Genomic DNA, 22,500 nt, shown 5'->3' on the forward strand with positions numbered 1-22,500 from the left:
CCGCCCTTGATTGTACTGAAAACCACACAGCTGCATTTAGCGGTAGTATGGGGGTGGGGTTTTTGCGTGATGTTGACCTGCAAATGCAGACATGGTGGCTGGATTGCTTTCACATTTCACTAAGAGCCGAGCACAATGTGTCCTCGACTACTTTTGGACCAGGACACGCTGATTGGAAAACATTCCGATAAGAAGCGCGTTTACACTTTTTTTTTCAATGTGTATGTGGACAACATCCAGACACAGATCGTATGTTCATGCCAAGTAAACACAGCCTAAGGTGAGATCTGGAAGGGAGTTTCATGTCATACATTATGGAAAGACTAAGCACAGACACAAGGTAGTTATACTGCATCAGCAATGTCTCTCCCAGGTAAAAGATTTTAAAGCAGAGAGGTTTCAAGATGTGCCATCCAATTTTGAAGCATAAAGAAATTGGCAATGTTTAGGACCAGAGACACAGTGGATTGGCTAAGGAAACTTAATGCAGCAGAATAAAAAACACATTTGCTTACTTCCCTTTAACAGAATATGTCCAGCAGTGACTTTAGCAAAGAACTGGTGGAAACCAGTAGGACCTACGTAAGCCCACCCACTGTCCTGGGAAATCTGTCCAGAAGTGTTCTTCATAGAAGAAATGTGTCCAAAAAGCCTTACCTTCAACATGGAAACAAGGCTAACGGGCTCTATTCAGGTGCAGAAGAATTGCAGCAGGTGCTCTGGAATGATGAGTTAAAATCGGAAATATTTGGCTGCAGCTGGAAGCAAGTTGCTCACCGAATAGCTGGAAAGCAGTACAATAATACGTGTCTGCAGGCAACAGTAAAGTATGGTAGAGGTTCCTTTAAAGTTTCAGACTGCAAATGGAATCAATAACTTGGTCAGGATTAATGTTCTCAATGGTGAGAAATACAGGAAGATATTTTACACTGTGCAGTACCATCAGGGAGGTTTTTGATTGGCAGGACAATGACCCCAAAATTACAGCCAATGTTAAGAACTATCTTCAACTTACAGAAGAACAAGGAGTTCTGGAAGTAATGGTTCCTACAGAGCACTGATCTCAACATTATCAAATCTGTCTGGGATTACATTAACAGACAGAAAGATTTGATGCAGCTCCCATTACAGAAGATCTGTGGTTAATTCTACAAGATGTTTGAACAACCTACCAGCCGAGTTCCTTTAGAAACTGTGTGCAAGTTTACCTAGAAGAATGTATGATGTTGTGAGGCAAGGGGAGAAACAGATTTTTCTTCTGTTTATTTACTTTCCATTTTGCCACTTAATCAAAATAAACTATTAACATTTTACTTTACTATTTTCTTATTAACATTGTCCTGAATACTACCATAGTTATATAATGATTTCAATTTCTGCTCTAAATGTACATAATTTCCAGCGATTCTCAGTACCCATGTTTTATTTACCAACATGGATTCTGAATCATGTCCTGTAAATATTTGTGTACTGAACATTGGCATTCCTGATCACTTGAGATTTAAAAAAGTCAGGTAATTAATCTGGTACTGATGGATATAAAATCCATTAGAGCACCTTCAATATACTCCAGTGGTTCAGATTGTCTAAAATATTTTCCCAAACTGTTAACATGTTAAAATATGTTGTATATATACACTGCATAATATTTTTTTTTTATTATTAATTTCTATATGTATTTAATGAATGCAATACTGTCAAATAAATCATTTTTGGTAATTTCATTAAATACAGTTTTGATCATTTAGGCATATTTTCCCCCTTTTCTGTTACTTTCTTCACCATGTTATGTGGAGTGACTCACTTATTTTAAATCTAAAGGTCTTAACATGTCATTACCATATATCTATCAATAGAGTAAATGTAATCCAAAAGCTTGCCAGACACTTCATTATATCTTAACTTAGAACTCTCAAGAGAAAAAACAATATGTGCATAGGTGTGTGTCAATGTCAATGAAATGGGAAAAGTAATGGTACACATCATAATATAATAAGGTGTACAGTTTACTAATGGTATTAATTTAGGGACAATTAAACGAGGTGGAAAAAAAAACCAGAAGGAAGCACAGCTATAAAAGTGTTACAAGTAGATATAAATATCTGGATACCAGAAAACAGAAGAACAAACAATAAATAATAAATCCTAGTCCTAAACAGACAATTATAGAATTTTCTCATCATTATTGCCATTCTATCGATGATCATCTTTAAATAAGTCAAAGAGCATAGTGTTGTTTTGCAGATATGAAAGCGTGACCTTTAATTAATTTATTATACAACCAGTTAATCAATTAAGAGGCAATCCACAGCTGGACACAACACAACAAAGAATGGAAGAATGCAGTAAAAGTCAATAATGCTTTACGAGTGTAACCGCACACACACCCTGTGTATATTAAATCTACATTAACTGTTATCTTACATCCACAGTAAAATATCATGTGTGAACACATATATCTAACAGCAAATCAGTAAATCAATATAACACACACACACACACACACACACACACACACACACACACACACACACACACACACACACACACACACACACACACACACACAAATAGGGCTGAAACTACATATATATATTACATTGCTATTCTTGAAACTCTGACATCTAGACCTTCAACATTTAAATATATTGTAACACTAAACAAGTTAAGCACTAAAACATAACATTACTTAATAGAGTATTATCCATAATTTCTAAAAACAAGAAACTTAGAAGATACTCTTTAAATCATTTTAAATTTTTCAATAATTCAAGATGCTCCTCTGAATTATTTTTGCTGAATATGGTTTTCCATTTGCCTTGGTTTGATTATTAACTATGAAATACATTCATATTTCTGTCATTTCTGTTAGAGGTGCTGTGGGTGGAAGGTGATAGCTCAGTGGTTAAGGTAATGGAGCCTGGCTTAAAAGGTTCCAAGTTCAAATCCCAGCACTACCAAGCTGCCACTGCAGGGCCCTTGAGCAAGGCCCTTAAACCTCAACTGGTATGTTGCTTTGTATATGGGCATCTGCCAAATTCCATTAATGGAGATGTAGCTGCTGTCAATTTACACAGCATAGTATTACCATGTACCGATATTGTCATGTTTTGAAACATTTTTACGAGTAAAAATAATTAAACTGTGCATGGTATATATATATATATATATATATATATATATATATATATATATATATATATATATATATATATATATATATATATATATAAAAAAAAAAGATTCAGGGTGAGCTATAATGCTTCTGGTGATCTTTCTGGTGAAGCTTACATAAAGAGGCAGCCAGCCAGCAACATGTTACAACCTATAACTAGTATAAGTATGTACTATTTTCATAAGCATCAAAGGTGAGTGCATTTCTAATTTTAGCTATGTTTATCTATATTAGTTTTAGAGATGTTGGGTACATGAAGAACATTAGAAACCACCATATAATGTTTACCAATGTTTGTGACATCCAAACTGTAAATCAGATCTCAATGTTTCCAATATGGGCAGACTTGATGAACAGATCTGAGAGGAAAGGTCAGCAATTCTTAAGTCCTCCATGAAAGCTGTTGCAGGCCAAATTTAGAGTTATAGAGCCAGGTAAGATGTTATTGTCTGCAGATTACAGCCTGCTGACTGGGCTACACATGTATTTGAACAAGCTCATATAGAAATTGAAGTGATAGTGAAGAGGAAGCTGTTGCAACATGCTGCCACTCAGACACCGCCATATTGAATGGTAGGTGAATGGTTTAGATGCTGCCTTCTGATTGGATAGTCATGAGTTTAAATCATAGTAACACCAAGTTAACACTGCTGGGCCCTTAAATAATCCTCAACTGCTCAGTTGTATAAATGAGAACATTTTAGGTTGCTCTGAATAAGGGCACCTGGCAACAAATGTGATAAATGTATTAAAAATTACAAATAAAAAAAAAAACACCTGCAAGATTGAGGGTTGGGTCAAATGGCTATTAAGAGATGGCATGCAATGTATACTGTGACTTGGACTTGGCATAGAAAATTCTGAAAAAAAACAATGCAGGCTTTACCATACTGTGTAACAGTGAACCCGCTTATTATTTTTGACACATTTTTAAGAAAGTATTATAGAAATCATTGCATCCAGTCTGCATGTGTTTGGCTGATTTAAAGAAGGCTTTGCCTTGACATTTTTTTGAGTATCTTAAAGTATCTTAATCACTGCTATATGCAATCATTGTAATTATGAGCTCAGCAAGAGTTCTGTCCACTTTATTTCCTAAAGTAAAAACCATTAAAAGTGGGTGTGAAAATGTTGATATTTCATCACGGGTGTGTCTAATTTCTAATCAAGAAAATAATTTGATATTTGATTTTGGAGATGTGTCCTGTATGTTTGCCTAGGGGTTACATTTTAAAATAAAAATGTAAAATAAAAATGATCACCACTAGGACATTCATTGGTTTTTGATCTTATCTTATCTTATCTTATCTTATCTTATCTTATCTTATCTTATCTTATCTTATCTTATCTTATCTTATCTTATCTTATCTTTGCTGCATTGGAGCATTGCCTCTGTTGTTGCCTGAGTTCTCTGGAATCTCATACAGAATTAAAAAAGAGAACAGTCTATTCCTCTTATGATGCCTGTGATTACTTACTTTGGGTGACCTACACAAAAAAAAGGTTATGATGAAAAGTAGTAGAAATAAGGATTCTACACAGGGTTTTGGGTTTACTTCCCATGACACGTTGAGGAGCTTGGCAATCTGGGACAGCCTGAAATTAGTGCTTTGGCTCTTCTGAATTGAGAGGAGATGTCCCACTGGTCTGCCTCATTCTGCCCCAGTAACAGTCTGTAATATAAAATCTAAACCAGGCAAAAACTCTTCAAACCTTTACAAGAAGATTTCAGTGTCAATAATAGCAAATGCTGCATTCAAGTCCTGCTGTACCAGCATTAGTTAACTGATCACTTTAACTGACCACTTTAACAACAGCTTTCTTCCCTTAACAACTGGGTCCAAATTAAGTGCTTGACTAGTAAAGTTATGTCTAGTAAGGGATGCCCATATATAAATTTTTTTTTACTATTTATTAATTAATTAACTATAGACCTACACCAATTTAATGTCTAGTTACCAGTAGATCAATTTATTTCAAATCTATTTATATCTAAATGCTTAATTTTATATTACCAAATATTTTATGAAACATCATTAATGCTATGTAATTTAAATAAATCAAATATAATTATGTAATCATTAGATTCAATAATGTTAATTAATAATAGTAATTAAATGTACACGGCATTGCTTTACTTATTTGTCCTTCATTCAAACTAATTTCTCTGATAATAGCTGACATCTCCAGGTATTTTCCATGGTCTTTGTGCTTTTATGGTCAACTATATTTACCAACACCATTTTTCAACATCCCTTAATAGTCTAGATCAAATAACTTTTTGTACCCAGTTGTCTGCAACAATTATTTCCTGCTCACCTTACAACAGTTCATGCTTCATCACCTTGCCTTTTTTGTCACCCCCACACCTATCTGTGCCAGGTCCTAGCCCGAATAGGAGAGAGATGAGCGATAGAAAAGCTGAAGCTTAGTAGAAAACCTGTGGGGCCTGACAAAATCAGGACAAGGGTACTAGGAGCCTAACCAACTGTGTGTAAACCTCCAGCACCTCCTCAACCTGAGCCTTTATAAAGTGCAAGTACCTGGTTCCTCTACCAAATAAGATAATTCCCTCATCTCTATACAATTACAGACCCATAGCTCTCACATCACATGCCATGAAAGTTCTTAAAATACTAGTGGTTTTGTGGATCCTCTGGTCTGCTTACCAAGAACAGATAGGTGTGGATGATGCAGTTATATACTGTATCTTTCTTACATTTTCAAGTTTTTTTGACACCATTCAACCTCTCCAGATGACCACAACCATCATCTTATTACCATCTGGTGGACTGAAAGTTCAATTTAGAAGCTGTGTACAGAAGGGGGATGAGCAGATTCTAGTTTCTGAGGAAGCTCAATTTCTATAATGTTTGCAGTAAGATGCTGGGGATCATCTACCAGCCTGTGGTAGCCAGTGCAGTCTTATTTGTAGCAATATGGACATGCTGATCAAGAAGACTACCTCTGTCTTGGGCTGCTCACTGGACAGTCTTAAGGTGGTGGTGGAAAAGAGGACACTCAGTGAACTCACAGCTATTTTGTACAATAAACAGCATCCCCTCCATGACCTACTTATAAAATAGCTGGGCTTATTTAGCAAAAGACTCATTCAGCTCAGATGTAAAATGGAGACCTACAGGAGGTATATTGATCAAACTACACAATACTATGCATTGAGCGAGTTTTAGGATTAGCTCATTCAATGATATTTGAACCAGCACCCACTAATTACAACCACATGCACCGCCTTTCACTCTCCTCCTGTTACACTGTTTACAATGTTCAATTAGATAATGTTTGCACTGCACTGTCACTTTAATTCACCTCAAGTATGTTGATGTATAAGTAATGTTTACAGTGAGTAAACAAACATTGTTTCCTTATATATTATGTCTATATATTTATTCTCTTTATGTTTTATATACAATGTAAATTGCATTTAGTATACTTTTTGATGTTTGTGCTGCTGGAATATATGAAATTTTATATCTGTCTGTCTGTCTGTCTGTCTGTCTGTCTGTCTGTCTGTCTGTCTGTCTGTCTATCTATCTATCTATCTATCTATCTATCTATCTATCTATCTATCTATCTATCTATCTATCTATCTATCTATCTATCTATCTATCCATCTACCCATCTATCCATCTATCTATCTATCTATCTATCTATCTATCTATCTATCTATCTATCTATCTATCTATCTATCTATCTATCTATCTATCTATCTTATTGATTTAAATAGTATTTTACAAGCTCTTAACATTTTTTAAAGAGCTTTTGAAGAAAATTTTAATTATTTACTACCCTTAAATAATCCACAAGAATGGTATTCAGGTTAATTTCAAAAAGTTTGAAGCTGACATGAGACCATTACTCAGTAACTATATAGTACAAGTGTACTATAAGTACAAGAGTACTATATAGTTACTGAGTAATGGTCTCATGTCAGCTTCAAACTCTTTGAAATTAACCTGAATACCATTCTTGTGGATTATTTAAGGGTAGTAAATAATAAAAATTTTCTGTAATTATGCAAGTTGAGGTACAGCAATAGTTAGAAGTTGGACAGGGATATATTGAATTAAGGTTACCAGTCAGCTTACTGAAAAGACTAAAACAGCATGTGCACAGTTTATTTAAATGTGGTGTGTCTTGACTCAGGAAATTTTCAAAACTGGCACAGAAGATCCACCTTCAATATTTTTGATATTAATTAAAAAAAAAGAAATTAATAAAACAAAAGAAGAGATTAAAATGTAATTAAAACTCAAACAAGTCACAAGAAGCAGAGTGAAAAAGTAAGTGTAGAGTTATTGCCTTACACAGTAATTTACTGATATTAATTATTACATTAATCAACATAAAAACCTTAACAAATGTCAAAAAGTTACATGATTATGTTTACTCAGCTTATGTATTATATCGCATAGGTGTGTGTTTAATTTTAATATTTGTTCAGTTTTCAAAATCTTTACAGAAAGAATTTGTATTTAATTTATGTAGACACCATAAAGTTGGTGAGCAATGCAGAAATACATCATAATCTTGCTCTGTTTGGGCAAAATTTGAGTAATAGAAACAAAGTCCTTTGGCTTCTTGTTTTCCTGGATGATTCTATGTTGTTTTCTATGATACACAGGCAAAATGCACTTTTGTTTAATTGGATCATTTCGCCTACCTCCTCCATACAGACAAAATGGGAGACATAAAAATAAAAAAAGCCAAATGAATTAAGGCTGATTACAAATACTTCGTAAAACCCTACTGAGGGTTGCATAGGTCTCCTAGCTAGTCTAAAATCAGAACATGATGTCTGCTACATTTTAATTAAGAATCAATTCATGTTTTCTTCATAGACTTCCATAAGATGTGTCTAAAAGCGAAATAGAAAATGATGCTGTCCAAAAGCTTTTTGGATGTTAACGTTACCACAAGTATGTTTATATAATATAATATATATACTATAGTATATATATATATATATACAATATTGCTCTCACATGGACATACTAAGATACAATGCAGATTGATTGTTCAGCCTGAGTGATCATTCTTGCACAATTTTCCTTGTTAGAATGTTGTATGTTTCATTTGTCAAACTGCCATCCTATCAAGAACTAATGCAGTGAAGCAGATTCCCTTGTGTCATTAATAAGACTTAGCACTATTTAAGAAAGTATGCGGCTGCAATCCTACCTGGCACGATGGCAACCGTGTCCTTTTCCCAGGAGACCACACTGACATACTCCTGCACGGCTGAAGGAATGAGGCACTTGAAGACAGCCACGTTGCCCCGCATGGACCGCTGATCGGCCACACGAACCGTGTATGGCTCCCTGAACACTATGTGTAAACAAAAGAAGAAGTAGGTTTAACAATCACTTGGTAATATCTGTTTTCTATAATGTTAAAGGTAAAAATATTATAATTAAAAATGATTAGAAAATTAATATATAGAACAAAGAGAGCCAAAATCTCAGGACCTAGATTTCATTTCAATTCCAGAATAAGTCAATAAAATTTTCTGTATGATTATGATATAGTGTGTTTTATGTTTATGTAGTCGGTAATTGTAATAAGAAATGTGAGTTTCTTAATTTTCGAAATAAAAAATCACTCGTAACTTGGGTGTACACATTTCTTGCAACTCCCACAAACATGAAATGCCTGACATGTTACCATTTCCTCACAAACAGAACAAGATCAATGTGGGAAAGAGATGAGATATTAAAGAATCACTGTTTGCAAACAAGGAATTTTGATTAAAGTGCAACTGGGGACCAGCAATGGATTAGAAGAGGTGCGAAATTTTGTTTTAATTTTGGACTTTCAATTTGTTGTCTTTTCCTCATCAACCTCTATTTACCTGGGGATTGTAATTGCTCCCGTGTTTCTTTGTGGGAGGCAGTGCAAGGGCGTTTTCATTCTAGCAATTCCCTGTACAGATTCAACATTTAACATCTCATAGTAAACTCAGTGCTTTTGGATTCATACTGGCAGGAAGCGTGTTGTTTGATTTTCTTTAAAATCCAAAAAAAAACCAAAAGATACAGATTTGATTACTCACACTCATAATAACATACAACACATTTCCTTTAGTTTAATTATAGTTGAAAAAATGATTAAAAGCAGTTACCAAATAATATGCTTTGAGACAAATAATAAGCTGGTACTATAATGGTTTAGAGAAGCATGAACAAATTCAAAGAATTGGCACAACCCCCAACCCAAACCTGGACATAATTAACGCCTTGCCTGCAGGCATGGTTTCTTGGTCATTAATAATAGTTTGTGCCAGGCGACATTGTCCCCCACAGAGACAGAAACCAGTTTTCTTGTGTGATCATCAAGGCTGGAATATAAGGTGTTATACACCTAACCATATACTTACATAAACTTACATTATCTATATACATAAACTTTTGCCATAAATAATTTCTTTTGTCCACTGGTAACTAAACAGCGTTTTACTGATGCAGCAGGGATATGAATCAATAGAAGCAATCAATAGAGGTTCCTTGCTCTCTGGCCTCTGTATTCTCATATCATTTATTAACTTCTTGATTGACTGCTTGTCCTGGAATACACAGTATATCAGATTTCCAAAGATAAGTAGTGTTAAAGTGGCTAATGTGTTATATAATTATGTTGTGTAGCTTCATGTCTACTAAAAACTTGCATAGTGCCATTATGTTTTGTTTTAATGTGTAACAATGTATTAACATATTGTTTATGTCTATGTATAGTTTAGGTCTAATAGGCCTAAATCAAATCACTCAATGTACTCCTTCATTTGAATCTTACTGATGCTTGACTGTGCTCAATGCGTTGCTTAGAAACAGACTCAAACCCAGTTTGGTGCACCTTCTGCTTTCATGGGCACTGAGAGAACAGAGGTATCACTATCATTTAAATAATTTACTCGAAAGGAACCAAATACCAGATTTATGTATTCATGTGATTTACAACAAGAAGACAGAAAAAAGAAATCAGGTTGAATAAACAAGGTGCATTAAAGGACAGTCACATTACAATTTTTCCCAATTGCTTATTCCCAATTCATTGATTTGTTTTAAAACCATTTTTGCCATAATTTCTCAAATCTACAAAGCTATCTTTGGCTACCAAAGCCAAAAAGTATACACAAAATACCTTGAAAGTATTTAGAAAAACATTCACATCCAAATGAAAATCTATTCCTACCACCACTATAAACATAGAATCTTGTCAGAGTATGTACAGTGGAAATAAAAAAGTCTACACACCTCTGTTAAAGTTGTATGTTTGTATTTTTTTTCACAGATATTTGAACCAAATAAAAAGCAAACAGAAACATTTCAGTGCACCAATGAAAAAAAATAAAAATAAAACTGTTACATAAGAAAACTGTTACATAAGTGAGCACACCCTTTTATAATGGGGCACACAACTGTGCAGTCATGAGCTTAATTCATGCTCTTACATTTATAGCATTTATCCAGAGCAACTTACAACTGATTAGTTTAGGTTTAAAGGCCTTGCTCAAGAGCCCAGCAGAAGCAGCTTGGTGGTGCTGGGATTTGAACCTATGACCTTCCGATCCAGAGTCCAATGCCTTAACCAATGAGATACAACCTTCTTACATATAAGACTTCATTCTGTGCTCTTGTCAAAAAGTACTACAGAGGGAAATGGCTACAAGAATTTCCAAAGCTTTAGTTGGCCTTGATGCAAAATCATTAAGTCCATCATCACTGGTCACTCCCTGGATGTGACAAGTTCTTGCATAATTCATACGTTTTGGCTTTTGTACCTGTCTGGAAGCAGATAGGTGAATATATACTGTAAGTAAACATCCATGCCCACCTACTTTTTGGTAAAATGCTAAAAACATGCTCTAATTTAAAACATCTTGACCAACTTTTTTTTTTTTTTTTTTGCTTTACTTTGTTTTATAATTAGCTCTGCTATTTTTATTCTACTATTGTAATTGCATGTTAAGGTGGTGATGTTACCTGTTATGTGTCGGGTAGCATAAAAAAAATGGGTTGCTTTTATGTACATAAACCATTAGGTTATGTAATATGCTTTAAGGGAAGAGAGAGAGAGAGAGAGAGAGAGAGAGAGAGAGAGAGAGAGAGAGAGAGAAAGATGGAGACCACTTAAAAAAAGAAAAATAAATGTTAAGCTATCCACACAGGTGTCTCTGCACATGATCAGCATGTAGAGGAGTGGATGAGGAAACAAAGGAGGATGAGAATGAGGGAGTATGAAAGAAAGCCAGAGAGTGTGAGAGATGGAGGGATAAAAGGGAGGGGGATGGTGCCACACCATGAGCTGTCAACTGTCATCATTCTCCAGTGCCACCTGAGACACTGGGCACCACACCCTGCCCCTCCCCTTTCTAGTACCCATGGCAACAATCAAGTGATGAAGCTGATTGGCTGTTTACTTTCGACTAGTGTATTCTCATAGTCTGTCTTGTCAGGTCTAAGAGGAATTTTGGAGTATTTTAGCACTTAATAAGAAGTGTAAGGATTTTAAGTAATCACCATATTCCCACTGGTTAGTAAGTAATTAATCCCCCTTTGTGATCAAATACTGAGCTTGGAAAATGTATTCAGTAGTGAAATTTGCTTTTTTGACAAGAACATTAGAAATAATCTGCAATAGGTAGACCAAGTAGGTTTTGAAAGATAGAAACTCTGAGCACTGAGGACAGATGGAGGCTGGAAGACAGGAGGGACAATGGCACAGTATCAGCACAAGCTGGCATAAGTGTGTGTGTGTGTGTGTGTGTGTGTGTGTGTGTGTGTGTGTGTGTGTGTGTGTGTGTGTGTGTGTGTGTGTGTGTGAAAGAGAGAGTGTGTGTGTTTGTGGACATCCCTTGCTGTCACTGGGCGGTCAAAACTCCCACTCACAAGAAGTGACCTTGGCACTGAATCTGAGGTATACTCAGCCAACTGTCTGTGGCACTGCGTGGTCGTCTGCTCGCATTTTTAAAGGAGCCAGGTCAACAGGCGGCCACTGGGATACCCATGTGGAACTTACATTCTTATGTAGGTTAGCAATATGGCTACCACAAGTTTTGCTGTTACTGCAGATGTTTAGTGTAAACCCAGGGTCTAAACCCAACATTCTATAATGCTGACCATAAATTTAGAGTGCAGATGTAAACCTAATTTATACTGACACTGAATATAGTGACACTAACACTGTTAATGTAATGTAAAGTGGAGGGTTATTTATAGTGACAAACAACATAAAAAAGACAGATGGATAAAAAAGCTTCTCACCTGCTTTGACACGGATGCTGGGGCTGCGGATCTTGCCAGCCTGGTTCTCTGCAGTGCAGAAGTAGTCATTGTCATGGATGAAGCTGTTGAAGGCAGATGGAGAGAAGGGGTAGAGCTGCAGCGTGCCATTGGCATGGACATGGCGGATGTGGGGCACATCGTAAATGTCATCGCCGGTAGCCAGGTACCAGCGGAGGACTGCATGGGGGGCGCCACCTGCTGGGCAGGGCAGGGACACCCCCACTGAGCTGGAGAAGGTCACTCTCTGCAGGGAGGCGTTTACAAAGTACAGCCGTGTCGAGACCACATCCTCACTGTTCACTGATGAAAGGCCCAAAAACAGACAAGAAGTCACTTCTTCTCAAACAGTTATTAGTTTTAGAATAAACAACTACTCTTTTTTTTTTTTTTAAACATGATCATTATTTAATTCAATAATTAAACGCAATTTAAAGCATCACTTTTTATGAAAAATTTGAGATAATAGGGAGCAGATCTTTTTTGAAAGACAATTAATACACCTTTATTATTATTTTTAGTATAACATCACAGCTTTTTTTTTAGCCACTTTTTGCATTCACTTTCAAACTCAATCACACACTCACACACACACATACACACAGACACACCTACAACCCCCCCCCACACACACACACACACACACACTCCTCTCTATCCTTTTATCCTCTCCATTACTCACTACAACAGAGAACACTCAATAGTAAAACCATGCGCAGGTGTGTGATCCTTACCACTCAATTCTCTGGCTAAGCCCTCCATTCACAAACCAGTGCTTGACCACGCCCCCACCACAACACATAGCCACACTAAATTCCACTTCCCAGAAATCACACCTACAACCGCATTCGCAATCACCAAACCTTTTATTACAGTTGCCTACCAGCTTTTGCATGCATCTAAATGCCCATACCATAACAGAATACTTTGGCCGCAACATGGAAGCAGCAGAGAGCCAGGCTTGGCAGCAAGTCATCATGCCTCATAGACAGTTCATTGGGGACTAGCAATGACAATTGTCTCAACACTAAGATAAATCTCCTGCCCCAAACTGCTACCACATCCATGCTGCCCCTAGCACTAATTTCTCTGACTTGTTTACCAATGCTCAAAGAGGGCAGTGCCAGTTTAAAACCAGAGATCATCCCTCAGGTTTAAAAAGAAGGTTTCAGAGTTGTTTCAGCATGTGTTTGTTCACTCATTTGAGGGCAAAAGCTTGAGAGCAAGGATACCAATGTAGTGGGTGCCCGAATTTTGCTCCTTAGCCAGAGGCAGTGGCTGGAGCAATGTGGCTTTGTCATTCAATCATCACATAGTTGATATGTTGCAATAAACAGCTAAACCTTGATGTGCTTATAGGTCTTGCTATCCACCTCGATTTTCTGCTTCACAACTACCACTCACCCAATGAAAATCATGGTTCTCCAAGTGCCAGTGTGCCTTGGAAGCCAAAGCAGATGCAGCATGTAAGGCTTAGTGAATCAAAAAGGGAAAAGACCCAGGAAGAACACTGCTATTTTTATTGTTGTCAATAGAACCAGCACAGCTGTGACCCTCACCTGCAAATGGTGAGTCCTGTTAGAGTCAACCTTAAACCAAGCTTTAATAATGATAGATTTCTCATGCAATTTCACAAGGTCCTTGACTGTGTTGATCAACTTGCAGTTTGTAGGGAACAGCAAGGAACTGACTTGAAGATCAACTGTCCACATCTCCACACAGTTTTTCAGCACCTGCTAAAGAGAAAAGAAATTCTCTAATTATTGAGGGTGCCACCATATCTTATAGCACCGAGGCACAGTTTCATTCCATGGTTATGTCATCATCTTCGATGGACTGTACATGGACCAGTTAATGGTGGTCACTGTAGATGACTGGCCAATGCCTTGGATGGGACTACTGCAAAAACTTTTACAGGAGCTTTATCCAGGGCTTCAACTCTATGATTCACCATATCACGTCACTGCTAAATGGCCATCTGGAATGCCTGGTGTGGAATCCCACAGGTAAATAGACCCTCCACAATAGCCAGGCTGAGTGGGCTAACCGGAATGTCAGCTGGTTCCTCTTAAGCTCAAAAGATGGCCCAGTCTCTGCCTTAGGTGGTGTAGGTACCAAATTTACTTGTGGCCTGCTGTCAAAAGAATGGAAGTTGAAATAACTCCTTTAAAGAAAGGGCTACAAAACAGATGCGTAGTGATGGTTACAAGAAAATGATTTGACTCTAACTTGTGCCATACATTTTGTGTAAGTCACCCTGACCATCACTAAACTGTTTCTGACCACACACACTTGCAGGCCCAGATTAAAGGAAACTTTTTATTAATTTACCTCAGCATTCCCTATCTTTCTTTGGTACCTAAGCCTGTGTTCTGACATGAATCCAATTCTTGTTTTTTTTGTTGTTGTTTTTTTTTTTTGTGTGTGAATTTTGCCTAGCCTGGTTGTTTACAGGTTGCCTGATCTTTCCTGTTTTTATGCATTTTGCTTTTGCATAATCATTTGGGATTGCTTGCCTAAACTTTTTATTTAAACTGCTCATCTGCACTTCTATCTGTATAAGTCTCCATCTCATGAGATATTGAAGTAATATTCCCACCCACCAACCAGTTTTGATATTAAAGCAGCCAACCATATTGTTTTAAACCGCTACACACTTTGCTTTACAGGTCAAAGTTGCATATTCTTTTAAAAGAGATAGCTTCCTTATTTTGTCTACAGGATCCCACAAAAGTGAAAACACGCTCACATTTCAGCAACAATTGTATTATATGGGATCCTGCATAATGACTGCATAATAACAATACGGAACTGCTGGATGTTGGACACATGGCACATCTCCACCTTCTACTTAAGGATACCCCACAGGTGCTTAGTAGGGTTTAGGTCTGGAGACATACTCGGTTACTCTATAACCTTTATGTTTGGCTTCTTCAGCAAGGCAGTTGAAATCTGGGCGGTGTGTTGGCGGTTGTAATTATGTTGAAAAACTGCAGTTCAACTCTAAAGGGACAGCATCATGTTCTTCTTCAGAATGTCACAGTATATGTTGGAATCCATGTTTCCCTCAATGAACGCAGCTCCCCAGTACCAGCAGCACTCATGCAGCCCCAGACCATGATGCTACCACCACCATGCTTGACTGTAGGAAAGACAAAATTTTCCTGGTACTCCGCACCAGGGCGTCACCACACATGCGGAACACCATCTGAGCCAAGAAAGTTTATCTTGGTTGTCTTTAGCAAACTGTTTGTAAGCTTTTTCGTGAGCCAGCTTCAGAAGAGGCTTCCTCTGGGCCAACGGCTATGCAAACCGACATTGAGCACCTGAGGGGCATCCCCAAGTGGAAGGTGGAGAAGTGCCATGTGTCTAACATCCAGTAGCTCTGGGATGTCATTATGAAGGAGTGGAAGAGGATCCCAGCAACAACCTGTGCAACTCTGGTGAATTCCATGCCCAGTAGGATTAAGGAGGTGCTAGATAACAATGACGCTCATACAAAATAATTACACTTTGGAAACAAATTTGACATGTTCACTTAGGGTACACTGGCTGTATTTTCAGAGGACAGTTAATCTTTACTGATATAAAAGCTTCACATTGATTACTCTAAAGCATATCCAATATTTATTTTATAGTATTGTCCCTTGAGAACATGAAATGTGAGAGCTATACTCACTTTTGTTAAATTTTATATATTTCCCCAAAAAATAGCCAATTCTTGGACTCTTGCCAGCAGATGGCTATAGCATCGAAACACAATCTATGAATGATAAGGCAAAAGGTTTTCTGTCACCTATGTGTTATATTTTATTTTTAAATCACTTATTTACACACTTATATAGGATTTCCAAATCCTTCAAAATATTAAATATAGCTGGTTAACGAATCAATTTGTGTGTTTGTCTTATCAAGAGGAAGTGGCAACATTTTGTTAGGACCTACAATTTTAGGGTGAATGTGTGAACAAATAAGTAAAATTTCTCAGTAAACTCAGCATAAAATTTAAGAATAGACACATTCATTACAGGTTCAACCAGACTGGACAGTTGAAGATCCCCCGTCTTTTTTCTAGTTTTACCTATCCGGTTTCTGTAAGTCTGAAAGAAAGCTGTGAGAAGTAGATTTTCATGTTGTTTTTGGCATTTTAATGTGAATATTAACTGAACCTCTTGACTTGTGTCTGTGTGGTACACTTCTGTCACATGATTGACTTAAAGTTTCAAATAAAATGTCCAATGTGCATACATACATACAGTGAGGAAAATAAGTATTTGAACACCCTGCTATTTTGCAAGTTCTCCCACTTAAAAATCATGCAGGGGTCTGAAATTGTCATCGTAGGTGCATGTCCACTGTGAGAGACATAATCTAAATTAAATCTAAATCTAATTTTTTACTATTTATTTGTATGATACAGCTGCAAATAATTATTTGAACACCTGAGAAAGTCAATGTTAATATTTGTTTGTTTGCAATTACAGAGGTCAAACGTTTCCTGTAGTTTTTCACCAGGTTTGCACACACTGCAGGAGGGATTTTGGCCCACTCCTCCACACAGATCTTCTCTAGATCAGTCAGGTTTCTGGCCTGTCGCTGAGAAACACGGAGTTTGAGCTTCCTCCAAAGATTCTCTATTGGGTTTAGGTCTGGAGACTGGCTAGGCCATGCCAGAACCTTGATATGCTTCTTACAGAGCCACTCCTTGGTTATCCTGGCTGTGTGCTTCAGGTCATTGTCATGTTGGAAGACCCAGCCTCGACCCATCTTCAATGCTGTAACTGAGGGAAGGACGTTGTTCCCCAAAATCTCGCAATACATGGCCCCGGTCATCCTCTCCTTAATACAGTGCAGTCACCCTGTCCCATGTGCAGAAAACCACCCCCAAAGCATGATGCTACCACCCCCATGCTTCACAGTAGGGATGGTGTTCTTGGGATGGTACTCATCAGTCTTCTTCCTTCAAACACGTTTAGTGGAATTATGACCCAAAAGTTCTATTTTGGTCTCATCTGACCACATGACTTTCTCCCATGACTTCTCTGGATCATCCAAATGGTCATTGGCAAACTTAAGACGTGCCTGGACATGTGCTGGTTTAAGCAGGGCAACCTTCCGTGCCATGCATGATTTCAAACCATGACGTCTTAGTGTATTACCAACAGTAACCTTGGAAACGGTGGTCCCAGCTCTTTTCAGATCATTGACCAGCTCCTCCCGTGTAGTTCTGGGCTGATTTCTCACCCTCCTTAGGATCATTGAGCCCCACGAGGTGAGATCTTGCATGGAGCCCCAGTCCGAGGGAGATTGACAGTCATGTTTAGCTTCTTCCATTTTCTAATGATTGCTCCAACAGTGGACCTTTTTTCACCAAGCTGCTTGGCAATTTCCCCGTAGCCCTTTCCAGCCTCATGGAGGTGTACAATTTTGTCTCTAGTGTCTTTGGACAGCTCTTTGGTCTTGGCCATGTTAGTAGTTGGATTCTTACTGATTGTATGGGGTGGACAGGTGTCTTTATGCAGCTAACGACCTCAAACAGGTGCATCTAATTTAGGATAATAAATGTAGTGGAGGTGGACATTTTAAAGGCAGACTAACAGGTCTTTGAGGGTCAGAATTCTAGCTGATAGACAGGTGTTCAAATACGTATTTGCAGCTGTATCATACAAATAAATAGTTTAAAAATCATATATTGTGATTTCTGGATTTTTTTTTTTAGATTATGTCTCTCACAGTGGACATGCACCTACGATGACAATTTCAGACCCCTCCATGATTTCTAAGTGGGAGAACTTGCAAAAAAGCAGGGTGTTCAAATACTTATTTTCCTCACTGTACATACACATACATACATACATACATACATACATACATACATACATACATACATACATACATACATACATACATACATACATACATACATACATACATACATACATACATACAGTAGAATTTGACAACCAAGTAGCTTTTTAGCTTTTCAGACAAATCACAGTAGAAATATTTAGGTGGTGTCTCAGTGGTTAAAACCTCAGAATTTGAATCTGAAGGTCATAAGTTCAAATCCCAGCCACAACCCCTGCCACTTAACCCTATGGCTGCTCAGTTGTATGAATCTGATAAATGTAAATTGCTCTGGATAAGGGGGTCTGCCAGATGCCATAAAGATATCTCAATGGTAAAACAAGTGATAAACAATCAGTAATCAAGATAAAGCTTTTCTGAATGATTCATTTAGATAAGAGAATAAATACGTCATGGCACTGCTAATGAACTTAAATGCATTTATGTAAAAAAATGCAATGCTAGCACAATAATATTCCTCTGAAGAACTTTGAAATGTTAACATCTGTGACTGTACTTTTATTTTCCTGAGACACTTGTATTTATCAGATCAATGAAATTATGTTGCACTAATTGAATGCCCTCCACTATAATTATATTAACAATGTCTAGATGATTGCCATATTTGTGATTTGCTCTGTGTTCCAATATATACTAGTAGAATGTTATTATGCTATTTAGGTCAAAACAGATAACCAAACCCTTCACTAGCTTTCAATACCGACATACAAATACATTTAATGCAGGATATCTGAATATACATCAAGACAACAAGCTCTTAAAATGTACAAATCACTGTGACCTATAAAAATATGCATGAATGCTACGATATGGATAAAACATGTAAACGTCTCAACAGAATTGGAAGTCTGAGATTAAAGCCCTTACTGGGGTGGGGGTGAAATCTCTCTCTCTCTCTCTCTCTTTCTCTCTCTCTCTCTCTCTCTCTCTCTCTCTCTCTCTCTCTCTCTGTCTCTCTCTCTCTCTCTCTCTCTCTCTCTCTCTCTCTCTCTCACTCTCTCTAAGACTTGACTTCCATAGAACATGAAAGGATATATTATGTGATTGGAATTTGTATGCTAGATGCAGAGATAAAACCATATAATCTCCTTTCACATTTAACACAACACAGAGGCTTCCCAGGATGATAATCGCAGCATGGTGTAGGGCCTTTCCATCTCTCTGTCCTCAGACAGAGGTTGGATTACAGCGGTTGTTCTATGTAATGGACACAGATCAAACTAGGCCAGGATTGGGTTTAGAACTTGCTGAAATGCAGTTGTGTCTTGTGCAAAAATGAGCAAATGAAAAATATTGCTGCTTTTATTGTATATTTGCATGGAAAATGACTCAAGGTCAAAATACAAGGTCACTGGATTTAATTAGAGTTCTGATGATATGACTAGATTTTTGATCAACAGAGATGCACTATCAAATAGGTTTATGCTTCTACTCTACTTTCTTTTCCTTGGAAATTAGAAAGAGGTTCACTTGTAACGGTATATGCAGAACTCCAAAACACTGCAACTAATTCATATATAGGTGCAATTAAAAAAAAAGCACCTATCTATCTACTACTGGGTCTTTGGGAGGTGCAAGAAAAGCAGAGTACCATTGTATAAATCCACATGGACACCAAGGGATCATGTAAAATAGTGCACAGACAGTAATCGACCCAGGACCCTAGAGGTAAAAGGCAAAGGACCCTGGAGGTGTAAGAACATGCTTGCATACAAGAATCATGGCAGAGTGTTATGCAATCACTGGTGCCCAACACCCTCACATACATACCAGGCTTCAGTGACTGGTAGATATTAGTGATTGTGATGTCAGTGAGAGCCTGCTTTGAACGCAAACAACTTTATAGAGCAAAGCAATCCACATGTTCAATGGTAGGTAATATTAAGATCACATGTTGTATGCTCTTTGTTTTTATCCACTGCATTTCCACTGCAGATAAATGAAGAGGCCCAACATACTTCAGTACCAAAGACAGCTCCAAGTGCACTTAAAAATACAGAAAACAATTGCACAGACAAGGGTGTTTTTTAAAATAAGGCTTTTAAGAAACCACGTCTACTACTATCTTAAATTGCTATATGAGAATGGAGAAAAAAAAAATCTAAAGATATCATGAAAATTCATATCATTAAATATGTGAGATAAATGGATATATCCTGTTGGAAATGGGCAAAAAAAGCAGGTCACTTTGCTCGACTCACTTTGCTGGACTCCTCCACCCTATTTGCTTTTGCAGATTATACTCTACCACATTATCCCCTATAATAAAGATTGAAAAATCTGTAATCTCACAGTGGGGGTATGGGTAAGGGTCTGCACACTGGAGTAAACAGTGTTGATACTGTTTATACCCACTTGTTCATCTTACAACATCTAAGTATATATCCAGGTTCACTTTGCAGTTAACAGAGAAAGAAAGACACACTGTATCACACAGTTAATAAATTAATTTATGAATTTGTGGTAAAAGGTCATGAAGCCTGTTGTCTAATAAAGATAATAAAGTATTTAAAAAAAGTATATCATATTATTTTCTGTAATAAATAATATATGACAAATTGTTTTTTCAATTACATTTTAATATGGCTGGGTAAACTGGACAAGAAAATGGTAATCAAAAGGAAATTGTGAAGTAAAAGCAAAGTTTTTATTGTTTTTTAATGGTTCTAATTCCCTTGAACTGAAAAAGCTGTGAGTGTATAGCATTTGCATAGATTGTTTGTAAATAAATTAAGAACTATTTACGTTGTTCAGTACTAAATACTACATCGTATGGTTATAGGTAAATGATGTAAAATGAAAATGACAGCATACATCATTAAAAGACAACTCAACTGCAATCATCAACTTAATCTTTCATTGCACCCCCTAATTCTAAAATGAATCGATTCCAAATACTACCACTCATGTTTTAGGGTTATATAATCCTTCAGTGCTTTACATAACCTTATATTGCGTGTGTAATTTTAACATTGATTCAACAATTATTTCACCCTTATTTAGATCCTCATCTCGTAAAAAAAGTCCATGCAGCATAGTTGTGGGTGTGCATACTGTACAGTGAGGGGTTGAGCCTCATTTAGTTTCTTGGTGAAGGGAATAAAAGGAGATATCCCAGTCTGCACTGCTTTTGTTACAGTTGACTGTCATCCTTTGGCTAACGAAGCCTTGCAGCTCCCCGCCATTTTGCCTGCCATATGCACAAATGCCAAACGAGGAGAGAGGCAGGGGAAGCCAAGCCCCTTTGTTAATGATGTCTGTTTTCTTCCTTCCTTTCTCGCACTCATAGTAACAGTAAAAATGGGTGCAGAACACTTTATTGTCATTTCCACAATAAAAAAAGAAATTCAAAATATATTTTCTTGCAATTGCATTCCTTTTTTTCACATCTTTCTTTCTCTGTGTTTCCATGTAGATTTTTCCACCTTCTACCTATTTTACCTATATGTGGTCATTTAGCACATATGTTTAACATATATCCCTTTCCTTGTCATCTTTCATACCCATTAACTTTTTTTCTTCCACAAAATTGCCTTCAACTTAACACAACTCTTATGGAATGTGAGAATGCCATTTTGTGGCATTCTTTTTTTATGCTCTTCACAGCACAATGTCAACAACTACAAACAATATTATTTTCATTACAGATTTATAAATGTTCCACTTTAAAATTATTATATATTAGTACATGTGCATATGTATTGACATTGTACTACAAAGCATTTCTTTTACAAGTTTATTATAGTACTATACATTGATTTCAGAGGTTTGGAGGTGCGACACATTATTATCTATTTCAAGAATGGCACAGGACTGTATGCAGTTTTATAGTTAATATTAATGTGATTATGATACAGTCCTAATGTGAGAAGGTCATCATTTTGTAGCTCGAGTATATGACTAAATATAATTAAAATAGTCAAGGTACCAAATGATGACCTGCCCACATTATGACTAAATGACATATCCGAATTTTCAAATAGTAAATAAAGCTTCCCTTCATGTGTTAAGAATTCAAAAGTTATATGAATTTAAAGCCAGCCGTATCACTGGCCATTTTGAGAGCGGTATTTCAAACAAAGCTGTAAGAGAAACTACTTGTGTGTGTTCTGTAATAAAAAATTTTGGTTGTGTTACCTTAAAATACATTTATTATTTATT

At 36.9% G+C, this 22,500-nt stretch overlaps 1 protein-coding gene across 3 annotated transcripts in view; it reads right to left on the reverse strand.

The window, feature by feature from the left end:
- The window catches only part of dscaml1 (Down syndrome cell adhesion molecule like 1), a 120,249-nt gene that overhangs the window by 91,909 nt on the left and 5,840 nt on the right, over positions 1-22,500 (reverse strand). For all 3 annotated transcript variants that reach the window (XR_014534728.1, XM_083548831.1, XM_083548830.1), the window contains exons 2-3: positions 12,454-12,774; positions 8,375-8,521 (exon numbers count right to left, since the gene is read on the reverse strand). Coding sequence is in view for 2 of the 3 variants with exons in the window: in XM_083548831.1 (XP_083404957.1) it covers positions 8,375-8,521; positions 12,454-12,774 (468 nt within the window). In the remaining variant the exon portion in view is untranslated. The remainder of the gene's footprint in view (positions 1-8,374; positions 8,522-12,453; positions 12,775-22,500) is intronic.

This window comes from Silurus aristotelis, assembly GCF_946808225.1.
Source record: "Silurus aristotelis genome assembly, chromosome: 8".
In the NCBI taxonomy this organism is placed as follows: domain Eukaryota; kingdom Metazoa; phylum Chordata; class Actinopteri; order Siluriformes; family Siluridae; genus Silurus; species Silurus aristotelis.